Source organism: Brassica napus, chromosome C1, assembly GCF_020379485.1.
Source record: "Brassica napus cultivar Da-Ae chromosome C1, Da-Ae, whole genome shotgun sequence".
In the NCBI taxonomy this organism is placed as follows: domain Eukaryota; kingdom Viridiplantae; phylum Streptophyta; class Magnoliopsida; order Brassicales; family Brassicaceae; genus Brassica; species Brassica napus.
This window is the reverse complement of record NC_063444.1, coordinates 4,126,868-4,151,067: the sequence shown is the minus strand read 5'-3', so window position 1 is coordinate 4,151,067 and position 24,200 is coordinate 4,126,868. Positions and strand designations below refer to the sequence as shown.

Here is a 24,200-nt window from a genome sequence, read left to right as displayed (position 1 = left end):
AGTGTTTTTCCAAGGGTTTAGGGGTTTATCCAAGGATTTAGGGTTTACCCAAGGATTTAGGGTTTAAGATTTGAGTTTAGGGTTTAGTATTAGAGTTTAGGGTTTAGTGTTTTGTTGACAATATTTTTTTTTTTGAATTCGTTTTTTATATATTATTTTTATTTATTTTTAAATTTTATTTTGAAAAAATAATATAATTTGCAAGTTATTTGGTTTCCTTAATTAAAAGATACTAGATTTAAAATGACAATTTTCTATTGGTCGGTGAACCAGGTGGTGAACCCAAGAATAACTCGTGTGATTAATACTACTAGGATAAGACCCGCGCCTTGCGCGGGATTAAGTTATTATTTTTATTATATTTTGGAGAATGAAACAATAGTTTGGCTTCATTTGGATTACGGGTGTTCAACCCGGATATCGGGTTAGTTTCGGTTCGGTTCGGTTTTTTTCGGTATTAGGTTAGTAAAATATAACTAATATTCTAAATCAATATTTACTTTGACTTTAGTCTTTCACATACTTTTGAAAGATTTCAACTGGACGACTAAATTGATCAGCCAATCTTGTTGCTTTAAATCATTAGTGTTTATATATATATATTATTTAGTTTGAATATTTATTAAATAAAAATTCATATGCGTTATATTTTATGATCATTTGTAACTTATTATAACAAAAAAATAATCTATTGATCACAAAATTTTCAGAGTGGGAATATTCAAATTTCTAATAATATATAGACATTTTGAAAAATTCAAATATAACATATAAGAAAAAATATAAATGTTTTTATTATATATTTAATGTGATTTTTTAATATCTTTCAATAATATAAAATTAAAAAAAAGAACTAAGACACAAAAATTGTTATCAAATATTTATTATTCATAATAATTAATTTTCATATATACGTTAATCATATTAGGTAATTTCGTAGCTTCTAATTAAGGAAAGTGCAAAAAAAATTTTGGTAGATTATTTATCAATTAGATAGTTAGTTTAATAAAAAATATAATGTAAGTCAAGATGGACCAACCTATTTTTCTAAGAATAGTATATTTTATATAGTCATTTATTAAATGAGAATTTATAATCATACAGTTCTATGATCATTCATATCATTTTATAACTGAATATTTAAATAATCGATAACAAAAATTTCAATGTGAAATCTTTAATAAGTTTATAATTTATAAATGTTTTTGAAAATTCATTGAAAGTTTTAATATTAAAATATTTATGTAATCTTATGGTATATAGTATAATCTATATATATATATATATAAATATATATGTTTTATTATTAAATGATATTTTTTACTCATATGGTTTTAAAATAATGTGTATCTTCTTATAATATTAAATAAAAGTTCATATTAATACAATTTTATGATCATTTGTAACTTATTATGACAAAAAAATAATCTATTGATCACAAAATTTTCAGAGTGGGGATATTCAAATTTCTAATAATTTATAGACGTTTTGAAAAATTCATAATATAACATATAAGAAAAATTATAAATGTTTTTATTATATATTTAATGTGATTTTTAAATATATTTTAATAATATAAAATTAAAAAAAGAACTAAGATACAAAAATTGTTATCAAATATTTATTATTCATTATAATTAATTTTCACATATACGTTAATCATATTAGGTAATTTCGTAGCTTTTATTTAAGGAAAGTGCAAAATATTTTTTAGTACGTTATTTATTAATTCGATAGTTAGTTTAATAAAAAGTGTAATATAAGTTAAGATGAACCAAACTATTTTTCTAGGAATAGTATATTTTGTATAGTTATTTATTAAATAAGAATTTATAATCATACAGTTCTATGATCGTTCATATCGTTTTATAACAAAATATTTAAATCATCGATAACAAAATTTTCAATCTGAAATCTTTAATAAATTTATAATTTATAATTGTTCTTGAAAATTCATTGAAAGTTTTAATATTAAAATATTTATGTAATCTTATGGTATATAGTGTTTAATATATATATATATATATATTTATTTATTTATTTTATTATTAAATGATATTTTTTACTCATATGGTTTTAAAATCATGTGTATCTTCTTATAATAAAAATGTTAAACCAATTGATCATTAATTTTTAACATAATAATTTTAATAGTTTTAGTCATTTATTGTCGTTTTTAAAAATTCAAAATATAACATATACGAAAAAATCTAAATTTTATTTTTATAGCTAATTTGATTGTTTAATTTATTTTAATAATATAAAATTAAACAAAAAATGATGGAGGAGATATACATTGTTATCAAATCTTTATTATTAAACTCATTAATTGTCATATATATATTAGTCATTTATGGTAATTCCGTAGGTTTTATTTAAGGAAAGAAAATATCATATCATATCATTATATCATATAGTTTGACCAACTTATGTATCTAACAACATATAAAAATCGAATGTGGACCTACTTATTTTTCAATTGAATGTAATTGACTACCTAATTGAGTGCCACCTATGCATTGGGGTCTCTTTTAATTAATACAAAATTGAGGTTACATCTTTTCAAATGTTCCTCAATTAATATATAAGGGATACGCTTTTGGGTTTAAACTTTTTCAATTGCTTTTACCTTTACAGACCGTCTCTGTATTTTGTTAATATATTTACTCATGAATTTTGATATTAATACTATAAACTGCATGTGCAAGAATACAAGATAATAAAATTTCCACTACCAAATTTTAAAACAAGATAAATGAAGCTTAATGCCAAATTAGTGATCTGATCGTTGAGAAAACAATTAAAAAATTTAAAGATGAAGACCATTAGTCAAGGAAACTCTATTCTCTGTCTCCACTGTCTGCTTTAGCAAGAAAAAGTTCAAATTTTCTTTGAGTAGAGAAACATGATGACCTGCAAAAATCAAAGTTGCTCTCTCTTCTCGAATTGTGCTATTAATTTAGGCCTCTCTGAGTTACCAATGTTTCTCTTGCCTGCCCCCTCCGCTCTTGCTTATTCATCAATCGTCAGCTTCTCAAAGATGTGGGAGTCTTGTGTTTTTCTTTCGTGTAAGATGTTTCGTGTTTCTCGTAGTTTCAGTGTTTCTTAATGTTTATCTCTGTAAAAGTGCAGTTGAGATAAAAAAGCCTTGGAAAAGCTTCGAGCAGGAAGGTTAGCCTAAAGAACTGAGCTTAGACTTTCGGTTAGGTTTCTGCTGCCTTGTATTCCCATGTTTTGCTGCCGGTTCTTTCTTACTTGTATTATTATTACTCTGATCAAGCAAGTACTGATGCTTTTAACAGCTAAAGAGAAGAAGGCCTTCTTGTTTGTGCTCCAGAGAGAGAATAGATTGAGATTGTTTGTATGTGTATTTGCGAGTACTTGTTCAGGTATATGCCATACGTTGCTAATATCTGAAGGTGCTGACAGATTCTTTTTTGCTAAAACTTTGGTGCAATATAAAAATTGGCAAGGTGTTACATTTTGAAGAGGTATACTGCTCTTACTATGGTGGAAATAGAAAGGGTTTAGCTCAGCAAATGAAAATGAGATGACCTATATAATGTACTTCCCGGTTAGAGATAGGTGCTGACAGTTTTCATTCTGGTTTTTGTGGGTAAATAAACGATTTTTATGTCGAAACTGATTTTTTTTAATTGCTTTTATCTTCACATGTTGTCTCCGATTCCGTGTTTGTTAATGTGTGCACTCTTTTTCATATTCGACTAGGTGATACCCGCGCCCTGCGCGGAGTGAATGGATTAAAAGAGATTATAACTTTTAATCTATAGGTATTAGAAATGTAAAAGTCATAGTCACAAGATTACATGTTATGTAATGAGTTGAGACCCACCATAAGTGTTTTGCTTAAGAGATCGAATCTGTAATGAAGGTTTGGGAAGAAGAATGTGATGAGTAGATGTGCTCAAAACAACCTATTTATATATACGATGAGGAATGATTAGATTTCAAATGATGAAATCGTATGTGATTAATTATATAAAACATTCACGAATTCATTAACCAAAACTTGCTCTCTAAGATTATCGCCCAAATTACCTTAACAGACCATAATCATATTGATCACGTAATTTGCCGTAAATAAAAAGATTTTGTTCTTCAACTTATTTTACATACAGACACGGATCACGCAAATTCAGTAATGGAAAGAAAAATAATTTAACAATTTAATAAAGTTAAGGACACAATGATTCAATCGATGCAACTCGTTTAAAACGTATATAATGAATCGACCACAACTCTTTTAAAAAGAATATAGTATTTTTTTGTCAACATTAAAAAGAATATAGTATAATCTGATAAAAAATGTAAAGATTTGATAATGACTTGTGCATGATGAGATAATGTATGAAAATATTTATGTTATATAATAATAAATATGTGTGATATAATTTAATTTTACAATACAGTATAAAAAAATTAAAAAAATTATAATACATGTACAGTAGAACCTCTATAAATGAATACTCGATAAATTAATAATCTTTATAAATTAAAAAAATTTCTCGATCCCAATTTAGGCAGGTTCAAAATTTGACACAAATCGATAAAATAATAAGATAATATTTTTTAGAAAATCAAATTCTATGTAAATATATGGTTCCATTAAAATTATAAATTAATGATTTATATGTATACATATTTTATATAAGTAATAACCTATTATTATATTGTTTGTTTTATATTAACAATGAAATTATCTTTATATTTTCTTAACACTTAATATATTTTTGATGAAATTTATTAATATTATATTTAAAACCACATTTAAGTTCTATATAATATATATTATATACACCAAATAATATAATAAAATTAATATAAATGTCAATTTTCAAAAACCAACAATTAATGTCTATACACTAAAATCAAATATTTTTCTTATCTTAGAATAAATATATCATAAAATAAAAAAATCTAAATAATAAAACTTTTGTAAATTAATTTATAGATGTTCTAATGTACATAATTTAGTTATGATAAAGATACAGTGGTATCATGCCTCATTCTTAATTAATAATTAGTATTCAATGTGTCATATATATTCCTTAACGAATATACAAAATTAAAGGATGTTCAAATTAAAAATCCATATATGGCAATGCTAATTTACGTCTCATTATTGCTCATAAATTAATCACTATAATTTAGGCAAAATGTATTTATGAAAATTGGGTATGAAATATTACCAAATGACCAATAGTTTTCCAAGGTTATATACGCGAAGATCTAATATACCATATACATATATGATTGGTCCAACCTTTAATTTAAATTAATATAAAAAACTCTTATGATTTACAGTACGACCATATCAATTATATAATATAATTATTTTGTATATATTTATATACATAATATAATTATTTTTATAGACAATACGATCATATCAACTATATAATATTAATGTTTTGCATATATATTTATATAACTATTATATAATTATTTTTTTGCTATATGGTACGACTATATAAACTATATAATATAATTATTTTGTATATATTTATAAAAATATATAACTATACAAGTTTATATCAAGGCGGCTTATATGGACATTGTAAAAATGTTTTATCTAAGTTTAATATACAAACATAACCATGATAAATTATCGTTGAAGCAACTAATGATTACAAATTTCTAATAAGGGGGGCCTATTGGAAATAAAATTTGTGTGGAGTTTGAAAATTCTAAGAGTTAATAGATTTTTAAAAGTTAAGTAGATTTGATGAATTCTTACCCAAAGTATTGTATAAATTGTCATTGATTATTATAGATTTTCATATATACTTTTCTTTCCAAACTTATCTTTCTATTATTATTTTTTTAAAACAATTCTTTCATAAAATAGAACCATTTGAAAATTAAATAATAATTTTTGTTTTTTAATATTTTGACATTTTGATTTGTCTTGTTTGATTTTGTTTTAAACTTTTTAAGATCAACCTATGAATTTTCTCATGATTTATTTTAATATCAAATAGTTATATTTCATGAAAGATTTTTTTTTTTTAAATTGTTATTTTTAATAATTTCTTTTATCTTTAGTTTTCTTTTTACAATTATCTTTGACTTGACAATAAAAATATAAAAAAATCTTGTTGTGTTTGTGTTTTTGTGTTTTTGTTACATAGATTTTGAGAATCCTATGACTATACGTGATATTTGTAAAGTTGAGTGTTATGAGTAAAACTAAAGAGAAATTATGTCCCAATAACAAAAGAGTGTAATAGAATTACAAAGTCAATAAAAACTAAACTTTTTGAATAACATAGGATTTCCATAGAATTTAAAAGTCCACAAACCAATAACAAATGATTCTAATAAGATTTTAAGAATTCATAAACCAATAACAATGAAATCTCTAAATTTTAAAATTCCTTCAAAATTTAACTCCCAATAACCCCCCTAAGTTAGGTTTATAACAATGGCAATACATGTAATTATTCTAGCAAAAAAAGGACTTTTAGTTAAAGGATGTGAGAAGAGCTCTTGTGATGACACGTAGAAAATGACATTTTGGTTAATAACGCATGAGTGAAAAGTTAATTTATAGGAATGCTCCTATTTTAATATAAAAGAGATATCATTATTAAGAAGCTACAGTTTCTTAGTTTTTTTGTATATTCTCTTCAGAATTGATTATGCTCTAATGTGAACGTGACATTTGTAAGAAACAAACTGCATGTGCAAGAATGCAAGTTGTCTCGCCATAATTATCGCTAAGCAACTCTACTGTGTAATCTGATGGAGTGAGATATGTGAATAAAAGACGAAGACCATTAGAGGGAACTGTATTCTCCGTCCCACCCGTCATAAGCTCATATGCATGTTTTTGTATTTTTGTATTTTTGTATTTGAGTGTGTTTGAAACTAAACATGTTTTTATATTTATGTTTGTGTTTGAGATAATGTATTTGTAATTTATGTTGACATTTGATTTTTAAGTATTCGGTTTCTTTATAATAATTAATTGTTATACGTATTTGGTGTTTATATATTTTCATTCTCTTCACTTTAGAGATTATCAGCTGCAGTTTCCTAGTTTTAGTTAACTTTTTTCACTCTGCAAGCTTCAATTCATCACCATGTTTTTTTTTTTTGAACTGGAAGCTACATTTTCATCCCCAAGTTTTGTGGTTTTTTGAATCTTTTTAATTGTCTTTACTTTACAAACTATCTCTGTCTTTTGTTAATTTGGATCATTGTTAATATTGGCGGAGTTCAGTGTTTTGTATTTCGTTAGTTTATGATATGAACGTGACTTTTGCACGAAAGAAACTTGTATACTTATTTGTTTACAATATTATAAGTTTACGCCAAAAGTGATCTGATTCTGATCCAAAGAGACGGATCTATTATAAGAGACGGAGACCTAAGTTTCAAAAGAAAAAAAAAGAGACGAGGACCATTATTGCATGGAACTTTATTCTATGTCCCCCACTGACATAGGGAACCAAACTTCCATGAAACTATTAAGACCATGATTAACGTGTCTTAAGGGCTCTTAATGCAATTAAGGGTTAAAAAAATGAAAAAAGAAAATTAACATTAGCAACGCCGCTTGATTAAGCATCAGAAGCGACGCCTCTTGTTGAACACGCGTCACCAGTTTATCACGTTGGAGGAGAAACGAGGGGAGAAAGAAAACATCTCTCTTCGACTTTCACGAAACCTTTCGTTTTCTCGTCGACGAAGCGGAGAGAAAGGAGAGAATCTTGTGTGTTCTCCGTGACGATGAAGCAAAAAGGCCATGTCTCTCTTCGACGTCGACGAAAATCATCGGTTGTCGCTGAGTAGAATCGAAGCGGCGGTTCCTTTCCTCGACGAAGCGAAGAAAATCGTGGGTTTCTCTCCTCGCCGACGAAGCAAATCGGCGGTGGATCTCGTCGAGGACAAAGCAAATCGACGGTTGCTGCTCATTAGAATCGAAAGGTAAAGCTCTGAGATTTTATGGGTTTTGTTTGAATCAAGCTATTTGGTCAGATCCAATCAAAAGGTTTATGCATGTGTTAGATTATGCTCTTGTTGGTATTCTCTGAAGATATGTAACTTATGTGTGTGTTCTTCAATTGCAGATGAGAGGCCATTGAAGAGAGGCTTCAGAGATAATCGATCTTCTCTTCAAACTGAAGGTTCGATCATCATCTCTACGTGTTTCAGGTCGTATTGGTTGATTAGCTTCTCGTTTACTGGATTGGTTCAATGATCTAGATTCATGAGTTGGAAGAACGGTTTAGTTTGAATAATGAGATTGAATAATGGTTTCTGTTGTGTTCTAGATTGAATGGTTCAGTTCGTATCATCTCTTTGTTTCTGTTGTGTTCTAGATTCATGAGATTTAATAATGGTTTAGTTTAATTTAATAAATAAATTCTGTGTTTGCTTTTGATTTCCATCTCCTGTGTTGTAATATATTAATTGTGTTTGTCTTTTGATATGAGATTGAAGGAGGCTTCAAACCAAGAAGAGATTGAAGGAGGCTTCAAACCAAGAAGAGGCTTCAAGGCAATAAAGGTAACATTGAACTCTCTTCTGCGCGTTTGATTAATTGCTTCTGATTATGCTTGAACCGAGATAATAAATGCTTTAGTTAGTGTTAGATTAGGTATTAAATAGAAGTTGATTTGGTAGGTTGTGGTAGTTAAGTTAAGATAGAAATCGATGCTTTGTTTGTCTTCAATGTGTTATAGATATCTGTCAAGTCCGTATGGTTGGTAGTTCGTCTCTTCTCCTCTATTAAAGAAATCTCATTCTTCTCTATCTTATCATTTGTAAACATTGGTTATCATCTCCATCTTCTCTTCTCTTCCTTCTTCTCTTCCTGCTCGCTTTCTCTTCCTTCTTCTCTTCGTGCTCACTTTCTCTTCCTTCTTCTCTTTCTCTTATGGATTCCTATCCATATAATAACAACAATGTAAAATTTGTTGACCTTCTAAATAGCCAGCAGGAGGTAGTCTTCGGTTTTGGACAAGATACTGGCGAAGTATCTTCATCACAAGTGCCTCTATCTGGCACTCAACGAAGTGAAGATTCGCATGTGCCTGAAGACTTTCCCGCAGAACGTAAAGAACGCAGAGCATGGACACCGCCTGATGACATTCTGCTCATCAGCTCGTGGTTAAACACGAGCAAAGACCCCGTTGTGGGGAATGAGCAGAAGTCTGGTGCCTTCTGGAAGCGAATCGCCGCGTACTTTGCTGCAAGTCAGAAGGTCGCCGGTAGTGAAGTGAGGGAGCATGCCCACTGCAAGAACCGTTGGCACAAGATTAATGATCAGGTGGGAAAATTTTGTGGCGCGTATGAAGCGGCAACCAGAGAGAAGAGCAGCGGTCAAAATGAAAATGATGTGTTGAAGCTTGCTCATGAAATCTTCTTCAACAGCTACCAGAAGAAATTCACGCTCGAGCACGCGTGGAAAGAGCTCTGCAATGACCAAAAATGGTGCGAGCTTTCAACTTCTAAAAGCGAGAGAAGCTCTAAGAGGAGGAAGTGTGACGATGCCGCACAATCATCGACCTCACAAGCCACTGAAACCAACAATGATCAAGCAACGGCTCGCCCCCCGGGCGTGAAGGCTTCAAAGGGTCTTACTAAGCAAAATACCAAGGCAGAGTTGAAGGCGGCGGCTGAGTTTGATACCATGTGGAGCATCAAGAAGGAGGATTTTGACATGAAAGAGAGGATGTCGAGGATGATGCTACTGGAAAGTCTTATTGCAAAGCAAGAACCGCTTGCTGACTATGAAGAAGCGTTGAAGAAAAAGCTGATTTCCGAATTGATGTCTTAAGATTGGCTGCTCAAGTTCGTTTAAGTTAGTTTAAGTTGTGTCAAAGTAGTCTCAAGTTAGTTTAAGTAGGTCAAGTCTCTGTTTGAAATTGTTGTCTGAACTCTTTGTTTCGTGTTCTACTTATGGATGATATAAATGTGTTGTCTCTGTTTCAATTTGTTGTCTCAACTCTCTGTTTTCTTGTTCTACTTACTGATCCCTTCACGGTGTCTTTGCAGACTTCTTCAACTGGTGATAATCAGGTTCGAGTTTATGTTTTATATATGTTTTATTATGTTATATGTGTTACCGGTTTCGTAGTAATGCATGTCACTTGTCTTTATTTGCAGGTTGAAATAAGTTTTGGTGTCACTTGTGTCACGGACGAGCTATGGCATGTCACTTGTGTCACGGACCGCAGTCTGTAGCGTCTTGTCTGTTTGTGTCACGGATTGTGTGAAGCGTCTTGTTGGAGTCTTGTCTGTTTGTGTCACGGCTTGTGGGACAGTTTGTATAGGTTTTGGTCACGAGATTGTATTGGTTTTGTCTGGAGATAATATAGGTTTTCTATATATATGTTGTATTGCTCAGAACTTGTATTCACAATCTCATATTCTCTCATTACCAACTCAAGATAGCACAAACAATCGCATCTTCTCTCATTACTCTCTTCTCTCGTCTCATCTCTAACAAATGGCACAAACAACAACACCATCTCCTTTGTCTAGTCCCAAACACAAACACCATCTCCTTTGTCTAGTCCCAAACACCAACACCATCTCCTTTTTTTCCACACCATCTCCTTTTTTTCCACATATATGGCATCTTCTTCTCATAACAATTTTGAGAGAGTAGATGATGAAAGTTTTGATCAATATTTTGATCAATATTTGGATCAATATTTGGATCAAAAATTTGATCAAGCTTTCGAGAATTTTACCATTGCTTCTGGTGCTCAAGAAGAAAGGAAAAAACGAGTTTATATCGAAAGAAATCGAGAAGAAGGCGATGTACGTTTATGGAACGATTATTTCAGTGAAACTCTAACTTATCCTGATAATCTCTTCCGAATACGATTTAGAATGAACAAGCCATTGTTCTTGCGTATTGTTCATCAACTCTCCAATGAAGTTGATTTTTTTCCGCCAAAAGAAAGATTGTCTCGGAAGGCTCAGTCTCTCTCCACTTCAAAAGTGCACAGCAGCCATTCGTCTCTTGGCATATGGTGGTGCGGCTGATACTATTGACGAATATCTCCGACTCGATGCAACAACTACACGGTCATGTTTGGAACATTTCGTGGAAAGAATAATAAATTTATTCGGCGAGGAGTACCTAAGAAGAGCAACACCGGCTGATCTTCAACGTCTACTTGATATTGGTGAACATCGTGGATTTCCCGGGATGATATGAAGCATCGACTGCATGCATTGGGAGTGGAAGAATTGTCCCACCGCTTGGAAAGGTCAATATTCACGTGGCTCGGGAAAACCCACAATCGTTTTAGAGGCGGTTGCTTCGTATGATCTATGGATATAACATGCATTTTTTGGACCTCCAGGTACCTTAAATGATATTAATGTTCTTGATCGCTCTCCTGTTTTTGATGATATAATAAAAGGTCAAGCTCCGTAAGTCACTTTCTCTGTCAATGGAAGAGAGTATCATTTGGCTTACTATCTCACCGACGGCATATACCCGAAATGGGCAACTTTTATCCAATCTATTCCACTACCACAAGGGCTGAAAGCGGTTTTATTTGCGCAACATCAAGAAGCTGTCCGAAAAGATGTCGAGCGTGCTTTTGGAGTCTTGCAAGCTCGCTTTGCCATCGTTAAAAATACAGCACTTTTTGGGATAAAATGAAAATTGGGAAGATTATGAGAGCATGTATCATACTCCATAACATGATAGTAGAAGACGAACGAGATGGATACACTCAATATGATGTTTCAGAGTTCCAACAAGGAGAAGACACCGGAGGTTCACAAGTGGATCTCACGTATTCTACAGATATCCCAACAAATATCGCCAAAATGATGAGTGTTCGAACTAGAATTCGTGATAGGCAAATGCATCAACAACTGAAAGGTGATTTGGTTGAACATCTATGGCGTAAATTCGGACATTATCAAGACAACAACTGAAATCGAATGCTTTTTTCAAAATATTCTCGTTTATTTCACTAATCTTGGTTGTAATGTTTTTTTTTATTCTATGTTTAAAATATTTTCTATTTAATAAATAAATTTTATCTTTAAAAAATTTGAATTAAATAAATATTTAATTTTTTAAGAGTCCTAAATTAAGAACCTTCCATTGAAACTTTAAAAATAGGTATTTCTTAATTACAAGCTCTTAACCATCATTAATTACTAAAAAAAATTAAACACCTCATTTGGGGTGCGAAGAGCATGATTAACTCCACCTCTTAAGTGGGTTCTTAAGAGGTGGGTCCTACAATTTTCTCTAAAACCACCTCTTCCTTCTCTTCTCCAAGAGGCAAGTTTGGTGGGTTTTTGTACTGTTCGCGGGCTCCACTGACACATGGCGCCCCGCGATTGGTTTGTTTTTAATTTTTTTTAAAAAAAAAAAAAAAAAAAATAAGAACCCAAATGGGGTTTTAAGGGTTAATGGTGCTCTAAGGTTAATCATGCTCTAAGATCAACCTCGCGTGGTAAATGCACAGTTTGATAATGATTTAGCGAAATTGTAGAAAATGATAAAATGTTAACAGATTAAGATTTTACATTAATTTTTTAGTTAACGATATGAGTGTGACTTTTGCAATAATTTACACGCACAAGAAAGTTTTAACTATATTCCGTAGTTAAACGACCAAATTTCTTAGCAAAAGTTCTAACCTTTAAGCCATATTTAAACCAAAAGAAAAGCTTTCAGTCATCTCAAGAGGAAGAAAAATCAGAAGAGAGAAAACGAAAAAAATTCCAAAAATGACTAAAGACCAAGACCATTAGGGGCGGGAACTTTATCCTCAGTCTCTCTACAAACATTGTTCCTCGACTTTAACAAGGAACAAACTCCGGTAGATCAAAATTTTCTTTAGAGTAAAGAAACATGAGCTACGGGAATACAAAATGCTCTATCTTATTGATGCTCTTGAAGGTGCTGCTTTTGCTGATCCTTTATTGTGAAGATGTTGCTGCTTCAAGCTCTTGTCAAAGTCAGTGCGGAGGTGTCAAGATACCATACCCTTTTGGAATCGGAAAGGGTTGCTACCTGGAGAAGTCTTACGAGATCAAATGTCTTAGTTCCACTACTTCAGGAAAGCTTGCTCCTTTCCTCTCTATAAAGGACAACAGAGAAGTTGTGGATATCTCTTTTCGGCCGTCCGTTGTAGAACAATATGTAGCAGAAGATCAACTAGCCGAACTTTATGCTCTATCGTTTGGGTTAGTTCGTGTTAAAATACCGATAACATCCTCCGGCTGCGGTGGAAAAGAGCGCCCAGAATCATTTATGAATCTCACTGGTACCCCTTTTTTCATTGCCTCCGAAAACAGCCTCGTAGCTGTTGGTAGCAATGCCAAAGTGTCGTTGACTCATGTAGAGCCAAACATAGTGGGATGCGAGCTGACTAGCAATACAAGCAAATACCAGTCTAGCAATAGTGTTCCTTTTCTCAAAAACACGCAGTGCTTGACAAGTAAGAGCTATTTATACGGGGAATGTGCAATATACAAAGATGATGTAAAGGAATGCAATGGTAACGGATGTTGCAAGGTTGGACTAAGAGACCATCAGCAAGCTATTGGTATCAGGATCGAGAGCAACAATTCAACAACAACAAGAGAAGAAAAATGTAGAGTCGCCTTCTTGACAGTTGAATCGTACACTTCCTCAAATGCGACAAACCCACAAGAGTTATTTGATAAGGGATATGCTACGCTTAGTCTAGGGTGGGTAATCCAGACGAAGAATCACTCTTTCGTGAGCTCCTTGTCCTGTGACGACAGAGACATCTACGAAAATACTACTGTTGCGGTTGGATCCCAAAGGAAGTGTATCTGCGTTAAAAGCACCAATGCTAAGATTAGCTATGCACATTGTTCCTGCAAAAGAGGTTACACAGGGAACGCATATGACCCTCACGGATGCCAAGGTCAGTAAATGCTCCTTCCTTTTTCTCTTCTTTTTTGTGTGTGTGTGTTCCTTCAAGTTTTCATGATCTTTAAAAATGCAGACGTTAATGAATGCAAAACCGAACATATCTCATGTGGAGGAATGAACACTTGTGTGAATACTCAAGGAGGCCATCACTGTGCGGGTGATAAGAAAAAAGCAATACTCATTGGTAATATCACTGAGTGTCTTCTTCTTCTGCTAAATTAATTTGAAAGTATAAGCAATCGATGATGATAAAACCTACCAAATTCTTGTGCGGTTTGTAGGGGTGAGTTCAGGTTTTGGTGCTTTAACCCTAGTTAGTGGAGTATGGTGGTTGAGAAAGTTTCTAATAAAGAGAAGGAAGGAAAAGAGGAAGAAGAAGTTCTTTAAACGTAATGGGGGACTACTCTTGCAACAAGAACTAAATACAAGCCAAGGCAATGTCGAAAAGACAAAAATCTTCAGCTCTAGAGAGTTGGAGAAAGCCACTGAAAACTTCAGCCAAAGCAGAGTTCTTGGACAGGGAGGCCAAGGCACTGTGTACAAAGGTATGCTGGTAGATGGTAGAACCGTGGCAGTCAAGAAATCCAAAGTCATGGATGAAGACCAACTCCAAGATTTCATCAACGAGGTGGTGATTCTCTCACAGATCAACCACAGACACATAGTGAAACTCTTGGGATGTTGTCTTGAGACAGAAGTTCCTATTTTGGTTTACGAGTTTATCATCAACGGAAACCTTTTCCAGCATATCCATGAATTAGAGTCTAATGATTACACTATGATATGGGGAATACGTCTACGCATTGCTGTGGACGTTGCAGGAGCTCTCTCTTATCTTCATTCTTCTGCAAGCTCTCCAATCTATCACAGAGATATCAAGTCGACCAACATATTACTAGACGAGAAGCACCGAGCCAAGGTGGCTGATTTCGGAACATCTAGGTCAATAACCATAGATCAAACTCATTGGACAACAGTTGTTTCAGGAACCGTCGGTTATGTGGATCCAGAGTATTACCAGTCTAGCCAGTTTACAGATAAGAGTGATGTTTACAGCTTTGGAGTCGTCCTAGCGGAACTTATTACTGGAGATAAGCCTGTTGTAACAATACAAAACACTCGAGAAACAATAAGCTTGGCAGAGCATTTCAGACACGCCGTTAAAGAGAAGAGGTTTTCTGATATCACGGATGCTCGAATAAAAGATGATTGCAAACCGGAACAAGTAATGGCAGTGGCAAATCTAGCTGTGAAGTGCTTGAGCTCGAAAGGAAATAAACGTCCAAATATGAGAGAAGTTTTTACCGAGCTAGAGAGAATTTCCGCATCTCTAGAGGATTCACATGTGCAGGTTATGATTGATGAAGCTGAAGAAGACGAGGAAGAAGAGGTTAGGATTATGATAAACAGAGGCGATTCTTTGAGCGTTGGTCTGACTGCTCCAGCCTTCAGTATTGTGGCTTCGCCTTCTTCTTCAGATGCTGAATCATTGTTTCCTCGTCCCACATGGTGAGTCTATCAGATTTTACAACGTTTGGTAATAAATTTGCAAGTGAGTTTCCGTTCAGGATTTAAATGATTTGGTTTTGTATTAATGTGTGTGTTTGAAACTACATGTTCTTGTATTTATGTTTGTGTTTGAGACAATGTACTTGTATATGTTGACATTTGTTTTTTATATATTCAGGTTCTTGATAAAAATAATTAAGTGGTCTTTAAGTCTTTAGTTCTCTTTACCTTTACAGATTATCAGCTACAGTTCCTAGTTTTAGTTTACTTTCTCTTCAAACTTGAATTTTTATGATAACGGTGTTAAGTGTTTTTGCAAGTTCCATAAGATTTACTGTATTTAAAATGTATTACATAAGTACATGACGTCTGCAGAGTCGAGTTCCTCAGTTCATCTCTTCTCTTCTCATTCTATTTCTCCATCTTGTTCCCTCTCCGCTTCTATGCTTATTTCTCAGCCGCAACTCTAGTGGTCACCAACACCTCCTCAACGGTTACAACTAAGAGCAGAATCTTGTGAGAGGTTCTGCTTTAATAGTACAGATACTATGAGCTGCAGTTTCTAAATTTTGTATATCAACTTTAAATTTTAAATTTTAGGGAAATTAGTCTGTATAACGTCAAAATAAACCATAATTCACTAGATAGCCAAAAGCCCTAGTTTTTCAATACACCCATTGTCTTTTATGTATTAATTCAATTTTGCCCTTCACGCCAACCGGCGAAACCTGCAGAAAAAAAAATTCATAATTATCAACTGTCATAATTATTCGTGGCTAAATTAGAATCACACCATCTTTTCTTTTACTTTCATGTGGTAACTCTTGGGAAACTGAAAGGACTCCATCGCCGGTTTGCTCACTCTCTTCGAACCCATCGCTTTCATCTATACCGTTGCCACCGTTGGACTTCTCTGCTTTTGAAGTCCAGTAAAAAGGGAACAGCCGAACCGACTCAGAAATCGATTGCGAACAAGCGTTGTTACAGTCCAAGCGGCGACAAGGAGCACATGAGCATCTTCTCTTTTACAGAGGTGAATTGACTGAGAGCGGTGTCAACACTGTAAGTTTTCGGTTTTGTGTCTTCCGTTCTATGCTTGCTCTGCTTGTTTCCCTTATTTGGGATATCGTAGTTCTATCTGCTTCTAACTTGTTAAATCCAACTCATCGGTTCAGTTGCATGTTGGATCTGGTAACCATAGTTCCCCGAATTAATTGAGGGTTTTACTTCCCTGTTTTGTTGGAATCATATGTTTACTGCAAATTTTGGGGTAAATTTTTGTTTGTAATCGAAAGGAACAAATGAGGGTAGAACTATATTTGTGCTATTATGCTATGTTACATGGAATAACGTAATAACTATGTGTGAAATGGAATATCTTATCTTATAGTTGTGTAACTGTACCATTCCGTGTAGTATGTGGGAATGAAGTTCCATATTACCATATGTTGCATTTCCATTCCATTTCATTTGAGTTGAATTTCCATTCCATTTCATTCAATTCCATACTATTTTGGACGGACAATGTTGTGTTCCATAGAACTTATTATCTTCGGCTCTGTTTCACTATTACTTTGTTCATCGCATATTCTTTTTTTTTAATCATACATCACTGATCTGCAATTTTACATTTTCCTTCTCTTTCCCAGATTTGTCATGGATGACTTGGACCTTCTTAGAGGTGGGATGGTGTTGTGTCCTAAATAACTTTTGTAATATGAAATAGAATATGTCGGCTATTCCAAATAGAATGGATGTCTTCGTTTTTTTATACTACACAGATGAAATATGAAAAAATTATAAAGTAACTAAAATATGTGGTATGTGTACTTGTACGTCTTCATAAGTTTATTTGTAAATGTCACCCTTAACAATTACTGATATATATTGTATTGTTTACACTTGAAAGTATATTATTACAATTACGGATCTATATTGTATATTTTAACGGTATATAAATTTATGTACTATTTCCAGAGTTGCATATTTAGGTGTACGGTTTTAAAATGTGTGTATGGTTTACAAATCAGAGGTTAGGGTTTAGTATTCCCAATTATGTTGTATACTATTTATTTTGTTGCATTCTATTTGGGTTTAGTGTTTACATTTAAGTGTACAGGTTATAATTGGGTTTAATGTGTAGTGTACAGGTTATAATTGGGTTTAATGTGTAGTTATCAGGGCTTAGTGTACAGGTTATAATTGGGTTTAAAGTTTAGTTATCAGGGCTTAGGATGTTGTGATAAGGGTTTAGGGTTTAGTATTTTTGGGTTGGGGGTGGTGTGAAATTTTGGTTTGTTTCTTAGGGGTTGAGATGAGGTTGGTGTCCTAAACAATTTTTGTAATATGAAATAGAATATGTCTGCTATTCTGTATAAAATGGTTTTATTTATTTTTATACTATACAGATGGACTGGAATATTGCTTTTTCAGTTTAGTTTACGTTGGTTTCGGGTTCAAGCTGGGTAAGCAATACATACTTCGATGTCAGCATAGAAGTTCAATAATGTTACCATTAGTTTCCATCTTATTAAACAGTTCTTATGCTATCATACAGTATGAATTCTATACGATGTGGGTATATCGAATGGAACCACACTAACATAAATTTTGTAACATATGTTATATGTTCACATATATGGACACTACAATGACTTTAACCTGACGACAATTATTTACTGGGTTCACTGTAAACTGAAAAAACATTTCCCCTCTTTTCTTGTTAATTTTTTTTGTGTTTCGATATGCGGTTCTCATCACGACCCAGGACGTCACATACTATCACTTGTAACTGGTTACCTGTTAAGGTAAGGGGCAAAACCGAATAGTTTGTGTATGAAATGTCTGACACTCTAAATAACGTAAAAATCAAAGTTACTTAGTTAATTTACCCAAAGCCAGAAAATCTGCTAATGCAATCCGCAGAATTACATAGAGATTTCTTCTCTTATGAGATTGAGCGAGGAAATGTCAAAGCCAAGGCTAACTCTCTTTCCTGCGCTAGTGAATCATATGTCTCGATTTATAGCTAGTACGCAAATTAACCCTAAATTTTAAACCATCCGCTCAATGTTTTTTTTTGTATTTTGCTAGTTCATTGTATGAACATGACTTTTTACATGTGACTTGTGCAACAAATAAACTGCATGTGCAAGTGAATGCACATTTTTATTATTGGCAAAAACAAAAAGCCAAAAAATAAATAAAAGGATTCATGCGTAACTTTGCATGCTTTTTACCTGGGGTACACTCCATTCCCTCTCGTGGAAGTCGATGATCGTGGAAAAGAAGCGATAAGGTTCTTGTTGTAGGACGAATCACTTCGTAGAAATAAGGTCAATAGAGATTTGATTCACTTGTAACTTTTGTCTTTTGTTTGACACTCAAATACAACGCAGTGAAATTACATCACTTCATCATCAGTCCAAGACTCTTCTCAGTATCCTCTGATCCTAAAGGCCGACCCAGTACGAACGGCCATTGGTGTTGTGCATCGGAGATGGAGTAGGAGATGACACCGACCATTCATACCAAACCTGAACCCGAACATCAGAGAATCAATAATAGTTCTCAAAGACTAAGAGAGTCAACACTCAACAGTGTACAATACTACAATCATTATGGTTATGACATTTAGTTTTACCTTTGAGGAACCACAACACCTCCAAAAGTGTACTTCTAATGGAGAATCAGGGTGGACCTCCACAGGCTTCTTCAATGGGAAAAAGATTGGGAACCTATCAAAAGGAACATTATATTACATCAGTTTTCTTTTTCTGACATAGGAGAGAGCTGTCCATCTGTTAAATGGCATATTTAAACACTAAGCCATGACCAGCTGAACATGTTTGGTGTTGCTGTTGTAGGCTCGGTACCAAGATGGACGTCTTTATACAGGACGGAATCAAAATAGCCAGCGAATCCCTGTTTTTGTTATTTGTGATCACAGCAGATTAGTTTCAGGTTAGGAAAAATGGAGATAATAATTCCCATTTTAAATGACAAAAACTAGAAAAGCTTGTACCATGCACCAAGGCTGAGCCAGCGTCGCTTGGTAGGTTGAAATGAAGCTTTTTGTAGCGTTGGTTGTTGGCTTTTGCTGAGAAGTTTGGATGAGTAAATATGAAAACCTAATTGATACCATAACAAACCTCCCTTAGATCAAGAGATCGACAAAACTTGCATAAATGTATTCAAAGAGAGCGCTATAACCTATTAAGCAAACCTGAAGGGAGAGAGAGACTCACAGATTGGGAAGGAGCAAGTTTAGCTACACTGTGCAGTTTGACGACATAAGCAGTTTCAAAGTGCGCAAGATCTTTATGAGCCTTAACCTGCCAATCAGTAAAAATAAAAACTAAGCTGAACTGAAAGTACTTGAGATAAAGAGCACACAGCAGAAGTCAGAAGGACATACGTCATTGTAAAGCTTTGAAGCTGTTACAGGTTGTATGAAACTTGTATACCTACAAAAGTATCAATGATCACTGAAACAGAAAAACAGATGCAATGTTCTTCAAGCTTCAAGCTGAACTAGCAGCTGTTAGAACATAGTTTTCTTGTGGGAATTAGACATTAGCGAAGGAGTATACATACGAGGATGGTATTGAAATTCCATCTGGTTTCAGAAACCTTTGGGCTCCATCAAGACACTCAGGAGAGAGTTCATTGTCTCCAAAAGAACCCAGCAGTTCGCTAACCTGAATAACATATGCAAACGAGAGTTAGAAGAACTGTATAATGCCGGCATGAGTAATATCTACCAAAATCTGTTCATACTAACCAATATATCAGCTTTCTCAGGAGCACTCCAAAAACGCATGTCGCATGACCCTTCCATCTTAACCAAATTCTGTCAGATAGGATATCAATGCTCTATGAGTTAATAAAACTGCTCTGCATGCCGGAAAGAAACAACATAAAACTTAACAATGTTTTAATTGACTCAGTTGCTGACAACTCACATGGAGCGTTACAACTGCATTAGGGTTCTTTTCGACAGCATAAACTTTCATCTTGCGGCCAGTTTCTTCAGCTGCCTGGGATAAGAAACCAAATTAACACAATTGATCCCAACAAAAATGAATTTTGAAGTCTCAGTTGTGATCACTGCATCGGAACTTTACCTGCAACGATGCCCTCACAAGGGGTCCTCTTCCTGCTCCCACAACTACAAACTAAAACTTTAGTACTATTGAAGTAATTTATAAGGTTACCAAAAAAACAAAAACTTATAAATGAAAATGCCACTTGTAACCTATGAAATAAAAACATTGGCAGGTGACATACAGTAGTTAACTCGGACGCTTTTTCATCAGGGACCCTGTCCACCAAGGCTTTAGCAACTGCCCTTTGATACTAGCAACACGAAGATGGAAAAAGTTAGGCACGACAAAAAGTCCAATCACGCAAAATAGTGTTAATGATATTGAGTTGTATATAAAAATCATCCATCATTATCCTTCTTCCGCAAACCGAAGCAGAAATAGAAGGGTACTCCAGAAAACAGAGGTGTTAAAATTTAAGATGTGAAAGAAATAAAACTAGCATAGGCAACATACTTGGATGTATTTAATAGAGTCTCTCTCAAAGGTCTCATAGGTTTGGGCTTCAAGGTTATCCATCAGAGGCTGTATTTAAATAACAGTAGGAACTCTTTACAGTAAGAATAAAGCATTTTCATGAAAACATATTCTGATGAACAGATAGAAATCAATATTACTTATGAACACAGACTAACCTGCAGGGGTGCCTGCAAAAAATCCCTGTAGCCAAGCTGTAAAAGGAATAAGAGAACTGTTAGAACTGAGTTTGGTTCTGCCTGCTTGCACCTCCACTGAGAAGGCGACAAGACCAAGTCAGAGCCAGAGACTGGAAGAACCTGAGTTTCCGAACCGTTTCCTTCAACTAAGCTCGGTCTGTATCTGAGTAAATAACATTACACAAAGAGCGAAAGGAAACTCTTTTAGAGATAGGAAGTAAATATCAGAAAAGGGAGTGAGAAGCGATAGGAAACGAACCAGAGGAGCAAGGACATAGTCAAAGCCGCCGGTGGAGATGTGTAAGGAGAGAAGAGAAGGAACATCGTCGGAGAAGTCAGTCTCAACGCCGCAGTATCTGGACTCGCTTATCTCCCATCCTCCTCTCTCTCCGAGCGGCATCTCTTCCCTCTCTTTCCAACGATCACGGTAAAAGGGATTTTTTTGAAGGGTTTAAATTTACTAGGCTTTTATCGGGCTTTCTATTGGGCTTTATTTAAACCTTTGATTGGTTATCGAGATGGCATACATAATACACGGCGTAGATGAATTTCTCAAGGGGTTTTGATCCAAGCATTAGATTTATGATTTTTAACAATAAGATTATAATCAGTGTTTTTAAAACCGGACCGGAAGCTGAACCGGAAATATTTTGGGTCACGGTTTAATATGGTTCGACCGGATCAAACCTGGTTCAATAATATGGTTTAATATTTTTTTAGTATGTAAATATAAAAGTAATATTAGTAAACATGATGCATAGTTAAAATATAAATCAATTTTGAACATAAAATATTATAAATATAAATTAGTTTATTGTTTATATGGATGGTTCATAGATTTACGATAGTTTTAGTAGTTTTTATTGCTTTAATAACTTTGAAATATAATCCGGCTATGTGGCCGGTTCATGGTCGAACCAATTATTAGACCAACCCGGCTATATAACCGGTTCATGGTCGAACCCGGTCCAACCATCGAGTCGGTCCGGTTTTAAAAACACTGATTATAAGAGATCAAACCAAATCAAAAGATTTACTAAATCAAGAATCTGACATATACAACTTTGAGAATCATTGTGCAGTAAGCTGCTCAGAGACAATTTATAGCATCTTTAAAATCAAATATATGTAGAAGAAACTATTTGTAATTTTCCTAATCAAACAAGCAGTAGAATAAAAACATACAACTCCAATACCAGTAAGCAGATGCAGATTATTCACTCAAGCATCAATCTTGAGATTCACATCCCTGGAGGAAGAGTTCCCATCGCCATTTCTGTTATCAGCTTCATCAAAATGGTCTTCACGGGCGTTATCAGCGAGTATTAGAGCGACCAACCAGAAAAGACACGAGTCCAATGACACAAAGGCGCCTCCACCAAGGAGACCGGTCTTAGCCGTGGGGCAGCTGGTCTCTAAGTTCCGGTGTACATTACGGGTCAAGTGAAGTTGCTCTGTAATGGTTGGCCATAGCAACAGAGACAAAGCCAGTCCAGATGTTATCCTACAAGACAAAACAATAGGCAACAAACAGCTCTGTTAATACAACCACACACCAATGACTGGGGTCCAAATATGTACTGCTTAAACTAAGATCGAGATTTAAAAAAGGAGAAAAAATGCTTACAAGGCAATGTTAAAGAAGACAGAGAAGCTGGTGCTTTTGAACAGGACAGAGTTGGGAACAGACCTTCCCTTGTAAGAGATGAACAGGGATTTGTATCCTGCAACGGTGCAGGCAAGGAGAAAGGCAGCAGAAAGGTAACCCAAGGCAACAGTTGGATCAGATGGGTATTTGCAGATAACTACTCCCTTTCCGTGTATTGGAGTCCCAGACGCAGGCTAAGCAAAAAAAAAAAAAATCTCATAATCAGAGAACAACTACAAAAGAGAAAGCCTAAAGAGATCAGTGACAGTCAAACAATTGTGTAGAAAGAAAAATGTAGATTTCGGTATGGTTTCAGCAGAATCTAAGATGAAACAATTGGCTTCTCTATCATTAGGTATATTGTAAGGGAGCTGTGAAATATTATCACTGTTTTAATGCTATGTTAGTAAAATCAAATCTGACATCTTCTATTAAGCAAGAGGAGCAATAGATAGCACAAACAACAACGAGAAGCATTCTAAACAAACAGGAAATAAAAATAGTTTCTCAATGGTTAGATATATAATTATGAAGCTGTAACAAGTGTACTTGCTCGTGATCACTGTTTGATACATATGACTCAATACAATTACGGAGTGAGATTAATGTGATACGAACAAATATAACTTGCGATATTCAGCAACATTCAATTTTTTTTTTCTGAGAAAAGACTAGCAGATAATAATGAAAGGGAGAAGACTTTGAGATATTATATACCTTCTTGTTCTCAGCGATGACTCCAAGAATAAACGACAAGACGCCAAACAAAGACACGATCAACGACATGTGTTTCATAGTAACCGCCATCTTTTTCTTCTCTCCTATGTATCGGATCACAAAGATATAAAATTCAATTTTCCCCCACACAGGGAGAATAATGGGAGACACTTACCGATACGACGAATCTGGAGACTGGAGGGTGTGGTTTGGTTTGATTGTGATTTCAATTTGAGAGGTGATGATGATGATGATAACTTGTCAAGTTGCACTGAGAATTCGGATGAATCCCTCAAAAGTCTCCGCGTTCACGAGTGTCAGAATGATTCTTGTTGACCTTTTTATTTCTTTATTTATTATTAAGGCAGATTATAGCGAAAAGATTCGATAGTTATCTACATCTATTTCATTCTAATCAGTCCAAAAATGCAAAGAAGCCCATTTTCATATATATATATATATTCAACAAGTCAGATCGTCAAATTTAGGCCCAATTAGAGACCCAATGGGTTAATCAAGAGGAAGTTGTTAACGCGCTTGAGCAAAAATTCGCGGGAACATCAACGATCGACCTCCGGGATAACTAACGTCTTGAGGGAAGATCTCGGGACGATACGGGAGCTGAAATCTGCTATCAAAAGAAAGAA

The 24,200-nt window shown here is 34.1% G+C and overlaps 4 protein-coding genes across 5 annotated transcripts; 2 read left to right on the top strand and 2 right to left on the bottom strand.

Moving 5' to 3' along the window:
• Positions 1 to 7,771: 7,771 nt before the first annotated feature.
• LOC106372844 (glutathione S-transferase T3-like) lies at positions 7,772 to 9,808 on the top strand. The gene is made up of 2 exons (XM_013813113.2): positions 7,772 to 7,953; positions 8,962 to 9,808. Exons 1-2 carry the CDS (start codon positions 7,772 to 7,774, stop codon positions 9,806 to 9,808), a joined length of 1,029 nt encoding a protein of 342 aa, XP_013668567.2.
• LOC106374241 (wall-associated receptor kinase-like 17) lies at positions 9,503 to 18,696 on the top strand. The gene is made up of 3 exons (XM_013814314.3): positions 9,503 to 13,910; positions 13,992 to 14,102; positions 14,200 to 18,696. Exons 1-3 carry the CDS (start codon positions 12,866 to 12,868, stop codon positions 15,429 to 15,431), a joined length of 2,388 nt encoding a protein of 795 aa, XP_013669768.2. The 5' UTR covers positions 9,503 to 12,865; the 3' UTR covers positions 15,432 to 18,696.
• A 62-nt stretch (positions 18,697 to 18,758) lies between these two features.
• On the bottom strand, positions 18,759 to 21,588 carry LOC106372843 (protein arginine N-methyltransferase 1.5-like). Its single transcript, XM_022696501.1, has 12 exons — positions 21,365 to 21,588; positions 20,717 to 20,733; positions 20,554 to 20,597; positions 20,392 to 20,466; positions 20,211 to 20,279; positions 20,024 to 20,127; positions 19,845 to 19,893; positions 19,675 to 19,761; positions 19,455 to 19,557; positions 19,263 to 19,353; positions 19,071 to 19,164; positions 18,759 to 18,963 (listed from the first exon to the last, which is right to left on the bottom strand). Exons 1-12 carry the CDS (start codon positions 21,586 to 21,588, stop codon positions 18,880 to 18,882), a joined length of 1,041 nt encoding a protein of 346 aa, XP_022552222.1. The 3' UTR covers positions 18,759 to 18,879.
• A 614-nt stretch (positions 21,589 to 22,202) lies between these two features.
• Positions 22,203 to 23,964, bottom strand: LOC125580589. 2 transcript variants are annotated; one of them, XM_048745287.1, is made up of 4 exons: positions 23,729 to 23,964; positions 23,554 to 23,657; positions 22,816 to 23,030; positions 22,203 to 22,692 (listed from the first exon to the last, which is right to left on the bottom strand). In XM_048745287.1, exons 2-4 carry the CDS (start codon positions 23,641 to 23,643, stop codon positions 22,410 to 22,412), a joined length of 588 nt encoding a protein of 195 aa, XP_048601244.1. In that variant the 5' UTR covers positions 23,644 to 23,657; positions 23,729 to 23,964; the 3' UTR covers positions 22,203 to 22,409. The 2 variants fall into 2 exon arrangements, with proteins under 2 accessions (XP_048601244.1, XP_048601245.1); XM_048745288.1 differs by having other exon boundaries at positions 23,554 to 23,905.
• Positions 23,965 to 24,200: the final 236 nt, after the last annotated feature.

Coding starts and splice junctions, on each gene's coding strand:
- LOC125580589 (XM_048745287.1), bottom strand. CDS start 23,643: ATGGCGGTTACTATGAAACACATGTCGTTGATCGTGTCTTTGTTTGGC. Junction 23,031..23,553: donor TCATCGCTGAGAACAAGAAG/GTATATAATATC, acceptor TTTTTTGCTTAG/CCTGCGTCTGGGACTCCAAT. Junction 22,693..22,815: donor GTCTTCTTTAACATTGCCTT/GTAAGCATTTTT, acceptor TTTGTCTTGTAG/GATAACATCTGGACTGGCTT.
- LOC106372843 (XM_022696501.1), bottom strand. CDS start 21,588: ATGCCGCTCGGAGAGAGAGGAGGATGGGAGATAAGCGAGTCCAGATAC. Junction 19,894..20,023: donor GGAATTTCAATACCATCCTC/GTATGTATACTC, acceptor ATACTTTTGTAG/GTATACAAGTTTCATACAAC. Junction 19,762..19,844: donor CTTCAAAGCTTTACAATGAC/GTATGTCCTTCT, acceptor ACTGATTGGCAG/GTTAAGGCTCATAAAGATCT.
- LOC106372844 (XM_013813113.2), top strand. CDS start 7,772: ATGTCTCTCTTCGACGTCGACGAAAATCATCGGTTGTCGCTGAGTAGA. Junction 7,954..8,961: donor CTGCTCATTAGAATCGAAAG/GTAAAGCTCTGA, acceptor CCTTCTAAATAG/CCAGCAGGAGGTAGTCTTCG.
- LOC106374241 (XM_013814314.3), top strand. CDS start 12,866: ATGAGCTACGGGAATACAAAATGCTCTATCTTATTGATGCTCTTGAAG. Junction 13,911..13,991: donor TGACCCTCACGGATGCCAAG/GTCAGTAAATGC, acceptor TTAAAAATGCAG/ACGTTAATGAATGCAAAACC. Junction 14,103..14,199: donor GAAAAAAGCAATACTCATTG/GTAATATCACTG, acceptor TGCGGTTTGTAG/GGGTGAGTTCAGGTTTTGGT.